This window comes from Lytechinus pictus, chromosome 16 (assembly GCF_037042905.1).
Source record: "Lytechinus pictus isolate F3 Inbred chromosome 16, Lp3.0, whole genome shotgun sequence".
NCBI lineage: Eukaryota > Metazoa > Echinodermata > Echinoidea > Temnopleuroida > Toxopneustidae > Lytechinus > Lytechinus pictus.
The window spans coordinates 18,806,993-18,820,044 of NC_087260.1; the positions used below are offsets into that span (position 1 = coordinate 18,806,993).

Consider the following 13,052-nt stretch of genomic DNA (forward strand, 5'->3'; position numbering starts at 1 on the left):
TATATGGTGATGAGGAGTTGTGATGTTGATAGTGGCATTGGTGGTGGTGATGATGTCAATGTTGATGTGATGATGTTATGATGATGATGGTTGTGGTGGTCATGATGATGGTTGGAATGAAGATGATTATGGCAGTGAAGGTGACAGTTATGATAATGATGATGATGATGATGATGATTATGATGATGATGATGATGATGATGACGATGGTGGTGATGGTGGTGTTGATGATGATGAATACGACGACGATGATGATGATGATTATGATGATGATGACGATGATGATGGTGGTGGTGATGATGATGATGATGATTATGATGATGATGACGATGATGGTGGTGGTGGTGATGGTGGTGATGGTGGTGGTGGTGTTGTTGATGATGATGACGATGACGGTGGTGGTGATGGTGGTGGTGGTGGTGGTGGTGATTATGATGATGATGATAATGATGATGAGGTTATAAAAATGGCATTGGTTATGAAAGTGGTAGTAATGTAAAAATAAAGGAGAAAGTTGTTGTAATTGTTGATGCTGTAAATGGCTGATAAATTGTGGTAATGGCGATGCTGATTATTATGCTAATCTTGAGTTTAATAACTAGTAATTCACTATCATAAGTACTCCCCCATATTAGTGTTTTTGACATTGACAGTAGTAAATAAAATTTCCTTCCTTTTTCTTCTTTTCTTTTCAGCAGCCCTCACCTTCATCACCAGTGTTATCAGACAGATTAGAGGGAACAGGAACCCCGACAGTAAGTACAAAATACCCGCTGCTAAGACTTTAAAGGGGAACTTCACCATAACGCTGTGTTTATTTCAATAAAAACAGACAAATTTTCAAAAAATAGTGGTGAAGGTTGGGCAACAATCCATCAAAGAAAACAAGAGTATCCACCATACCAACAACATCACTTTCAATTTTTTTTTTTGAGAAAATGGCATTTTAAAAGATTGACATCACATGGAGGTGTCTTTACCATCAGAGATCACAAGCCATGCATTATGCATTGATCAAAGGGCATACAACTGTTGCTTTTGACTTCAGGAAAACGGTGTACCTCCACCTACCATACACAGCCTCGTGCAAAAACCTAATGCAAGATCCGGGCACAGAATTTCAGTGCAATCCACCAAATTTATGATTAATCACATTTTCTTCCTCCATTGTGGTTGGGTTTGTTTCCGTTTCCCCCGGCTTCCTGCGAAGTTTGATTCTGTAAGCGACGCCGTCACACCATCGTTCATTTGATTTGTTCAATAGGTTGAAACATTTGATTTCATTATACCAGAACAGCCGATTACACCATGTACATTTCACATACTCCAATCATGTGTATTATGTACACAAGATTTAGCTACTCTGATACAAAAAGCACATTTCAGGGGAGTGAGCGATGTAGAATTTAAAAATCCATGTGAATTAGTTGGGTTGTTTTTTCGTATCACGCTCTGACAATGAAAATTGCTAACAGAGCTATGCAGATGTAGGAATGTATTATATGATACCCTGAAAAAAGTCTAATTACTTTATTTTCCTTGCTTATTGCCAACTAGACATACTTTATAAACTGCAAACCCTTGTATTATTACTGACTAATAAGTCTTTTTCTATATACCAGAAGAAATTAGCACATATTTAAATGTATTAATACAAATAAATCATTGGTAGTCATACAAGTTAGATTTAAATGACTTTGGCATACCCAGTCATAATACTGAAAAATTATAAAATTGACTGTACTCTCTTTTGGAAAATTTTGGAATTGCATAATTTGGAATTTTTCAGGAATTTGAAAAGAATGAGTGTTATCTAGAGTAGATATGAGGTTATTTTTCTTTTTTTTTCATGAACCAAAAAATTGATATCAAGTTTTATGTACGGGAACAGCGGAGCATATTTTCATTCGATTTTTTTGTAATGATAAGTTGATGGCAATTTTCTTTACCTTTTCTCATTTTTATGAGGAATTGTTCCTATTTAATATATATTGTCTCTTCTTAAACTCTTGGTTTTTTTTTGTGTCTCCTTTTTTTTCTCTCTCTCTCTATCTCTCTGTCAGATACAAAATAGAGATACTCAGTGGCAATATGAGGAAATCACATTAGTACGGGTAAGTTTACCATGTTTATTCCTTTTTCTTCTTCCTCTCCTCCCATTTCTTCATCTTCTTCCTAGTTTTTGTCTGTTCTTCTAATGCTCTGGTTTTTTTATCTTCACTTCGTTTTCTTTCTTATTTATCTTATATTTTATCCCCCATCTTCATCATCCATCTCATTCCTTTTCTACTTTTCTTTCTCCTCCTTCATTCTTCTCCTTTTTATCCTTCATCATATTACTTTCATTCTCTCACTTTCTTTGATGTCCTAATGCATTTTTACCATGCTCCATGTCATCTCCAAAGATTAATCACAATCTTATTTTTTTTAATTCAATTGTGAAAAAAAAATCAACCATCACCTTTATATAGGCAACTCCAAATAAAAATCCAATCTGCAATTTAAAAGGGGGGGGGTAGAATTCCTGATGCATGTCCAAGACAATACAGAAAGTCTTGAACAGAGACCAAATCCCCAATTTGAGCAAGAGAAGCTAGACATCGGAGATACAGATTAGTCTCTTTTTCCAGACAGTGTTATTGTCTTCATACTAATCAGAGACCGACTTCTCATGCATCTGTTGCCCCTGGGTTTTTTTTCTTTTTCTACTTATTTTTGAAAGGCCATCAGATAGATTCCATTATTCATAGAGTTATCGATTTTCATAACAACCTCCATCTTCTCATCTTGAATGTTATTTTTAGACCTTCGTTTAAACTCAAATATGCACAAAACCTCAAGCTTGGGGATCAAAATATGACATGGATAATTCCATCTGGTATGATATGCATAATTAAGGCCTCGAAGAAGACATCTGTAATTATCTTTTGCATCGTTTGGCCAGGAGAGAACTAAAAGATAATAGCGAGATGAAATTATTCTGCATTTTGTGGATTATTCCGTGGAGTTTGCTGACATTTTGTCATGAAGAATTTGATCAGGTTTATTGTGAAATTGAGGAGAAATTGTAACACGGGTAATTTCCGAGTTGGTTTAGGGCAGTTTTTTCTGGTTCGAGATGACTTTAGTTGAGCTTCCTTTTTAATAATCTGAAACAGAAAGTTTGTTTTATTAGAATTTTTTTATAAAAATTATGTTTTTTCCTAATTTATCTACTCAATATTGGATTTTCTCTGAATGTTATTGACAGGATTGTCTCCCTTATATATTATCCATGTATGTGTAACATGATACATAAATTTCACATCTTATTTTATTCCACCCCCTTGGACCCCCCCCCCCTCTTTTGCAATTCCGTTCTTTCCCCCCCCCCTCCCCCTTCATTATTCCACCCATTTATCTATCTCGCTCTTTCTCTCCTCTCTATCTCCCCATAAGCTTATTTTCACTCCCTCTTTCTATCATTCACTCATTCATTAATTTCCCTGCAGTGATTTCCCTCCTGCAAATACAATTTTTCAATCACCTTTTCTTATTAAGTATTGATAAATACATTTCTCCTTGCCCATCGTAAAAAAAAAATCATTTCTACATTCATCGACATCAAACCATCGCCCTCCTCCTTTTCCTTTCGTCCCGAGTTGCGAGACTAAACCACTGTGGAATTTGAAGATTGGGAAGAGTAAATAACATTTCATAAATGCCTCATGCACATGGCCATTTCTCTATTTTCTCATTTCTCCATTTTCTCGTTCTCGTCCCCAAATTACTAACCATCACTCTCCCATCTTCCGCCAGCACCAGAGTCGATTTTTCTAAACTCCAGTCTAGTCAATTTTGCCAGCCTTGAGTCACAGGCATCCGACATATGTCGCACATTTCTTGTTGATTTCCCAGGGTAGTTTCAATTTAGCCTCGCTTCCCTGTGCTATGAAACCATCCATCAGACCGTACTGTCACAAACGTATCCCAAACCAACATTTGATAGCCCGGCCCAGCACTGCGCCTTCGTCGAGCGTAGTAATGCATTACCGGGCAAAAAGAATTCAATTTTCAAACAGTTTGGGAATACTTTGACATGTGTATATCTTCTCATGGCATGGGCAGTGAGACTTCGTTTTGCAAATTTTAGGGGAAATCACTTTTTATTGTATATGGCTAGATAATACATCAAATGATGACCTGCCATAACTCAAGCTTTTTATCATTAAAATTAAGCCTCTATCCAAAGTTCTCCTTTCTATCAACATAAAATGCCCCACCCCCAAAAAAAGTCGAGATGTAAAAATTTGATCGCAATATACTTGTCAATATTTTCTCATGTCAATTCAACCTCCCACCCCACTAACCCCCCCCCCCACATCGCCAATTAAATAATGATCAACACAACCTTCACCTTTTTGATTAATTATTAGAATTAGGAATTTCTTATGATACTCGTTCCCAAGTTTGTGCTGAAATGAACAATCAGTGTTTACCACCATAAATTAGATAATTTCTCATACCTCATTTCCAACCTCCCACAATCTAAAAAATTTTAAAAAGGCAATTGACCCTATTAATCCATTTTTGTCCATAGACGATGATTATTTATTCATGCCTCCAGAATTCACCCCTCCAGAGATTAAAAAAACAATTGCACTCCATGACTCAGTCTGGCTTCAGAGATTGTGGAATTGAATTGACCTAATTGCTCTCTTTCTATCTAATAGTCAATTTCTGCACATCCCACAGAATCAGACAAATCCAACAGTAAAACCTGAGAAGGGTTTGGTCTTTGAAAAATTAAATTATTTTATATGTTCCTTTTTTATTATTTTTTATTTACTCTTGGAAGAATATCATGAACTAGGTGATTATATGATAAGGATTGCCCTGTAAAAGTCTTCTTTTTTTTAATGTGTGATAGGCTTCTTACAACTTTGATCCAAATAATGACACATATCACCATACTTATTTCTGTGTGGATTTCATGCGAGTGTCGGCAAGATAGCATACAGTAGATCCAGTTTTCCTTCATTTTGACCATTTCAATACCTCTCATTGAATGTATACCTGATAAAATCAAATTTTCTTCCCCCAACCGACTGGTTATATATTAAAACTATTCATAGTTGATGAATGTCTTTCCTTGGACACTAGTAGCTACTGTTGCTATGTCGGGCATTCAAGTCAGGAAGAGCCCTTGATTAAACATAACTTTGATTGATTGTAGACTCCTCTTTTGCTTTAGTCACTTGACCAGTCCTGGGCAGAGTTTCATGGAGATTTCTGCCATTGTTTTTCACTGACAGATGTTATAAGCTACCGGCAATCCTTGCATCTGATTGGCTGAAAATCAGTGACTCATCTCTTCATGAAATGCTCCCCCTGACCTTTTTCTCCAATGCCAAATTTTGAACTTCATTTTGACCTCCACTTGCTCATTTTCTTAATTTAGGGGGTGGGGCGGTTTTCTGTCGGCCTCAAGCGCACAATGTTTGTTGATTTTTAGCGTTACTATTGATTGAGTTAAAATGCCTGCTATTGATTCAGTTCCCCTGAATATTCTGGGAGAAGTTGAAGTTTTCATCCCATCCCATGAAATTTCTTCCTGTTTTGATAATTAAAAAAATCTGGAAGCACAGAAAGATGGAAGAAAAAAAAGAAAATCTTTTGTGGTTTGTGGTATATTTTATGTTTTCTTTGAATGTCCATACTTACGTCACAAGATCAAAACTTGATAAGACATTTCAGATTGCTTTTTGTTTCATTTTGCAACTATTCCTTGATCGTCCAAGCCTTTTTGATAATTTACTATGAAATCAGAAATACATTATTATATTATTTAATAATAAGGGGAAAAATACTCAACAAAATGTAATAATATGATTCATATTTGATTTTTAATTGCTCCTTAATTTATTAGTGTATTTGTACTTTTCTCTCTTTCTTTCTTTCACTGTGCCTTGGGCACTCTGCACAGTGGATTTGGCGCATTACAAATCCCATCTATTATTATCATCAAAGGAGCCGATTATGAATACTAAAAGTAGATTCTATAAGTTTTTTGTAAGGCATAATTATCAACTTTATGTGAAAAGTTCTGAATCACAACAGGTGTAAATTTTGAATCTATTTTTATCCAATACTGTAGTTACTGTAAAAACAAAAATCATATCCATATATACAAGGGCAGATGCAGGATTTTTCAAAAGGGGGTACATTTTTCCCAGGAAAAATTTGACAAGCAAAACAAAATAAAAAGGTCTTCACTTTCAAAAGGGGGGCACACTTCTGTTAACGACATTTTTACATTACAAATTTTAATTGTGCCTCTCAAAAGGGGGGGGCACGGGCTGGCTGTGCCCCCCCCCCTGGATCCGCCAGTGCATATGTATATATATATATATATATATGCATATACACTGTTCTTCTGAAAATGCTTACAGTATGAAAGATAACCTTACATTCTTGCACTCTTATATTTTGAGGAGAATGATCTCTCTCGCTCTATTCTCTATTTTTTTTTCTCTTTTGCTCTCGTTCTTATTTTCCCTCTATCTCTCTATTTCCCTTACCCCTTCTCCAATCCAGTCCAATAGTCATTTGATATAGCGCCTCTTCCTTTCCTTACAAAGCTCAGCACACACAGTACCTTTACTTTTTCGCACTCTCTCTTTTCATATTTTGCGAATGAAGATCTCTCTTTCACCTGTCGTAAAAATAACCCATTGTAAGACCTTTTTTTGTTAATGGTATTTGATGAATGATCCAAAATTATGTGCAGTTTCTAAAATCATCTTTTCAAATAACCAGCCTTGCCTGCACATTTTTCTAAACATCATGTTTTGCTCTAGATTGTCATTTTACTCCCCCATATCCCATCATCTAATATATTCGCAATCATAATCAATACCCACTCCACTGTGTCCTTGAAATACAAACATAATGAGGCACAAACATGATTTAATGAGAAAATTTATTGACATTTTATCAAGCTCGTCTTTATTAAGACTCAAGCATAGGCACACCTTTTCTCTTTTTTTGCCCATTAAAAGTATTTGAATAATATTTTCAAATGTTTTCATGATGTTTGTTAAAATTAATTTACTTCATGTGGGTGAGAAATTGATTAACCTTGTGTGAGGATTAGAAAAGATATATAAGAAGTGCTTGAGAAAATGATTTGTTAAAATTTGTTTTGAATACAGGTGAATATGATTGCTCATGTAACAAACTCAAATTGATATATATTTTTTAAGGTGGGGAGGGGATCAACAATTCTTTATAAAGGGATTCAAGTCATGTATTATATGATGGTTTTAAGGATTGTGTACAGGCAAGTTTTGATTATAATGACGTTGTAACCTTTAATCTTTTGATCTTCTTTCTTTTGGTTTCCTAGGGTGGGGCGGGCTTAGGTTTCAGCATCGCAGGGGGTACGGACAACCCCCACATAGGAGAAGATCCTAGTATCTTCATCACCAAACTTATTCCAGGGGGTGCAGCAGCGGTTGATGGAAGACTCAAGTAAGTCAGCATTGAGTAATATTTATATTTTGTTAGGGAAGTTTCTTCAATCAGAAGAAAGCTCCCAGGGGGGGGGGTGTTGCAGCAGTTAATGGAAGACTCATGTAAGTCAGCATTAAGTAATATTTATATTTTGTTAGGGAAGTTTCTTTAATCAGAGGAAAGCTCCCAGGGGGTGTTGCAGCAGTTAATGGAAGACTTAAGTAAGTCAGCATTGAGCAATATTTGCCTTATTAGGGATTTTTTTTGGTCAATATAGTTATTACATAACTTCCAGTGGGTGCTGCAGCATTTAATAGAAGACTCAAGTAAGTCAGTGTTACTAGTATATCATTATAAGGAATTTATTTTCTATATATCTATCACAAGACTTCAACTTCCGGGAAGTCGTGTCATGAGAGGCATTTCCTATATGCTAAAAACAAGTGCATTTTCTTTACAACTATTCAATTAAATTTTGTATAGTTGATTACATGTGACTGAATGTTAAATTATGTCTGATAAACGAGGAATGAACCGTTTGGATACTGTGAATTTTAGGTGTGACGCTTATAAGCTGTATAGAATGTCAACTGTAAAGTCCGTAACATGGAACTTTCCGAGTAGGCAATCATTTTGGTATCTGAACCACAGAACCAGAGGTGATGCAGCGGAGAATGGAAGATTCCTGCAAGTCACTTTTTTAATTATTTATTTGTTTTATCTTTTGTTAAAATAAGTGAGCACCTCTGTCCAGATGGAGATTAGTGTCATCTCTCTATTACACTGTACATGTACTTATTCAGTTTAAAAAAGAAGATGCCAAAAAATCCTCCTTTCGTAGTGTCTACATTATCCTTATACTTAAAGTGGACAATTAATCACAACTAAATTTCTTTTGACGTATATCTTATTCAATTTAAATAACTGAGTCTGAGTGCTTTTCTTTTTAGCCATTTTGAAACAATGCCAAATTGAAATCTCTCCTGATCTTGCCTATGCCATTACCCCAGCTACATGTAAATGAAATAAGATAACCTTTACAACTTCTGTATTCAACGTCCAGCTCCACAATTTTTACATGCATGACATTTGCAAGTGATTTCTCCAAGAATGGTATCAGTCCCAAATGCTGCAAATTTTGTGGTGATTTGTATTTTTTTTCTCAAATAGTACTAGTACTGCTGAAATAATGAGATGTCACAAAATATATATCTTTAACTATTTAAGCACTCATATACCTGGGGTAGTTTCAAAATTGCAATTTCTCATTTTGAAGTCTTACAATCATTAGTTATTGAATTATAGTTTCAGTTTGGTTTGGTTTATTTTCATATCTCATAAAATATCAAATACAATGTAACGTCCATCGAAAGACAGTAAATCATTGATAATAAAATAATACAATACATCACCATAATTCATAATAAATCAGACAAATGATATACAATTGAACGTTTGGATTGGAGACAGATATATCAATAAGATGAGAATATGAAGGGCAAACTATTTAAAAAGCAGAGCTTGTAATTTACAGTTTCCCTATTAATAAAATTATAAGTAATTATCAACTTGTTTTAATATCAATATGTTACAAGAAAAGAAAGAGTAAGAGAGAGAAAAAATATATATATTTCCTTAAAAAAACAAGAGAAAGAAGGAGACAAAAAGAAAAAAAACTAAACAAAACAAAGCAAAGGGAGGTGGACTGACAATAGTTAAGAGGAACACTAGGGAGCCGATGAATTGTCGTTTAGACATTTGTTTAAAATATAAATTTTCAATTTACATTTAAAAGTATATATAGAATTGCAATCTTTGAAGCCAGTTAGTAGATCATTCCAAAATAATGGACCTGTGACAATAATTGTTTTGTGTGAAAAAGCTGTACGAGTACGTAATTATATGTACGAGTATGTAATTATACATGTATACAACAGCTCTAATGTTTTTCTACAAGGCATTGTTCTCCCACATTCTACTGTGTCATTTATTTTTTTCCTTTGTTATGTATCATATCTTCTTTCATATGTTCAGAATTAACAACAGGATATACATGTATGCAAAGTCAAAGATTGTGGAATCATAGGCATTGCATATCGAAAAATTTGTTCCTTTAACTTTATTTTTCTTCTGCTTTTGTTTGTGTTTAGAGTCAACGATGTGATATGCAAAGTCAACGAATGGGAGATCCTCGGTGTCTCACATCAGCAAGCAGTCGATGCACTCAAGAGGGCGGGCAACACGGTACACATGGTAAGTTCATAGATGATTGTTACTTTACCCATCAATTAATGAATTCTGATGATTTGGATCTAAAACAGCTTTTAGATGAATATGCGCACTTTTCATATCTTAAAAACATGTGCAGTATACATGAGAATGCCAATGTTTCTTTGAGGACTATGGCAATGCAGTAGTGGTAGTAGTGGTAGTGGTAGTAGTTTTTAGTAGTAGTAGTACAGACCTGCCAACCAGTACATTTTAGCCGTATTTAGTACGTTTTTTCAACCAAAATACGGCAGTACGTTTTTTCTTTAAAAAATATGTTTTTTGTATTAAAAAAATACTTTTTTTTTAAAACAAAATCGTAATTTATTGAGAAAAATCATCTCTATATGTCTCTATTTCATAAAACGTACACAAATATGGTTATTAGATCAATGTAATTTCAGGTAATTTGTTTTTTTCTCAATCATTTTGTAAAAACCAGGGTGAGATATACACAAGTTTCAATGGTTTTTTTTTTCATCTGCAAGAGCAGTGTGTGCATTTTAGCTTGCATGCAGCTTGAGCGCCGTGATGGGCGAGTGCGCCAAGCATTTTATTATGAAATACACTTTTTGAGGGAAAAATACAAAATATTCATCTCACATGGTAAAAATACTGATTTTTTTGTCAAAATACTTATTTTGGGGGATAAGAATACTGAAAATACAACTTGGCAGCTCTGGTAGTATTAGCAGTAGTAGTAGTAGTAGTAGAAGTAGTAGTAGTATTTAGCTTTTTACAGATTTCACATATTGTAAAAGAATAAAGACTTTAATACTTTTTTTATTTAATATCTGCCACATAACTGTAAAAAAATTGAAAATGTTGTAAACGCCCTTAATGTCATTACCCTTATGATGTTGTATATAAATAAATGTAATTCCTACTTTTCTGCTCGCATATGGAAATGCTGTTAAACCCGTCTTAAATCGCCACACAGGGAAGACGAGAAAAGTAGTCTTAAAGAGCAGATGATTCTCATGTACATAATCCTGTAATACATATTTCATTTGGAATAATAATAATAATGGCATTTATATAGCGCCATCTATCTAGAAATATTGTATTCCGAGGCGCGATGTTATTATTATTATTACCTCGGCTTTAGCTCGAGCTGCCTTTCAGTGCTCATGCATTCAAGGAATTAATCCTGCCGGGTACCCATTCACCTCACCTGGGTTGAGTGCAGCACAATGTGGATAAATTTCTTGCTGAAGGAAATTACGCCTTGGCTGGGATTCGAACCCACGGCCCTCTGTTTCAAAGTCAGAAGACTAATCCACTGGGCCATAAAACTCCACAAATAATTGGAAAAATAATAAGAAACCAAAACTCGCATAAAGCCAGTTGGTCGCCAAAGCAGGTTTGATTATATTGTTACCATATGTTGCAGATAGTTTGCCGTATAAACTGAATCCAAAAATCCTAAAATTTGATTGAGAATCAAAGTTGCAATATATCATGGCTGTGATTGGGATTGGGATTTCCAGCAATGTGGGTATTGTGGTTGTTTGGTGTAGAATACCATGTAATTGCTCTAGTATTGCAGTGTTTAGAAACAAATATGAACAGGTATTTTCTAAACTGGACTTGTAATATGATGGTGTTTTTAATGAGCTGCTATGTGTACCATTAGGTTTTAAGTCTTGTGAAAGAACACTAATAGATTCCTTCTTGTCACATATTGCATACATTATGGTGAATGAATATATTATTTCTTCCTGTGATTCTCTCCGTCCATCTGTAGGTCTTAAGGAGATGGCCAAGGAGTCCCTCCACCGGTAAAACACTGACCATCGAGCTTATCAAAGGTCAAAAGGGGCTGGGCTTCAGCATCGCAGGGGGTCAGGGTAACCAGCACGTCCCCGGAGACAATGGTATCTTCGTCACCAAGATCATCGACGGTGGAGCCGCCGAACAGGACGGAAGGTTGCAGGTCGGCGATAAGATCACAGCGGTACGTGACAGTAATTGTGTATTGTGATGCAACATATTTGTTCCCTCTTCAGAATAGATATGAAATAGATTTGTTCTTTGGATTGGCTTGTTGGTGTACGTATCGCAGGTGAGAAGGATAAATAGATTGAGATGGTTCAGACATTTGGCAAGATGAGAGAGCTATGGGGGATTTGAACAACCTTGAAAACTACCTCTTTCCATACCAGCAGTCTTTGTGATTTTTTTTTATAATTTCCACTTACTGGTACACTAAATCGTCATTTATGAAATATTGTCCCAAATTAAAATGGTGCGAAATTTCAGGAAAAATTTTACTTCGCTATCGAAAGCCTTCTGTATGACCAGAAGAGGAGCAGCTGGTATGTCATTCATTTGACTGAAGAAGGTGCTCTATTAACTTTTCGGTTAACATTGAAAGACCTCACCCTCGTGGAACTTGCCCATGTGAAAGACCCCTCTAAAAACACCATCTCTCCAGTATTCATCTTACTCCATCGTGACCTAAACTCCTTTATTGCAGGTTGGAGATAATAACCTGGTAGATGTGACCCACGAGGAGGCGGTCGCCGTCTTGAAAGCCACCAGCAACAGGGTGCTCCTAACCGTCATCAAGAACGCAACTCTCCTCGCTGGGACACAGATGGCGCCCTACACACAGAATGACGAGAGCGTCCAGCCCCCTGATGTGTCCAATGTCGATATGACTCCATCAGTCCCAGGTTAGTCATGTTCAGATGATTTATATTCACTTTGTATAAAAGCAGTTGGTCTCTTCTCAGATAGTCTAATGCCACAAGGGCTAAACCTGGGCCCCGTCTTACTAAGAGTTACGATCGATCCAATCAATGGTAACTCTATGGAAATTGATCAGTGTCATAATTTTTTCGACAGGAAATTTGCACAATGTCCTTTGTAAACAAAGAGAAGCACAGTGAATTTTTAAGAAAACAATGAATGGATGAAAATACATCATAGTTAGAAAATATTTTGATCAAACATGCATAATATATATTGACGTCGCTGGCCGTCCATAGTTGTGATTGATTGGATCAATCGTAACTCTTTGTAAGACGGACCCTGCTTGGTCTGAATTTGGTTTATTGCTGTTTGGTTTACCTTCTGAATATACTTTTTAATGCAGTGCGGTAAATATTGTTTGTAAAGACCAGAAAATTTGTGGTATTTATCAGACTGGTTCCTGTAATACATATTTCAATTTGAAAAACTATTCTAGGGAAACCAAACCTATGTAGTTTTGTAGACAGGCACTGACTATTTGTCAATGGTCGCTATAGAAGGTTTGTGTAAGATGTCATTAAGATATTAGTATT

The 13,052-nt window shown here is 35.5% G+C and overlaps 1 protein-coding gene across 1 annotated transcript in view; it reads left to right on the plus strand.

Moving 5' to 3' along the window:
• The first annotated feature begins 698 nt into the window (after positions 1-698).
• Positions 699-13,052, plus strand: part of LOC129278493 (disks large homolog 1-like) — a 38,388-nt gene continuing 26,034 nt past the window's right edge. Inside the window, exons 1-6 of the mRNA XM_064111232.1 lie at positions 699-755; positions 2,064-2,114; positions 7,388-7,512; positions 9,645-9,747; positions 11,510-11,719; positions 12,242-12,440. Of these exons, the coding sequence (XP_063967302.1) occupies positions 9,745-9,747; positions 11,510-11,719; positions 12,242-12,440 (412 nt within the window). The 5' untranslated portion in view covers positions 699-755; positions 2,064-2,114; positions 7,388-7,512; positions 9,645-9,744. The remainder of the gene's footprint in view (positions 756-2,063; positions 2,115-7,387; positions 7,513-9,644; positions 9,748-11,509; positions 11,720-12,241; positions 12,441-13,052) is intronic.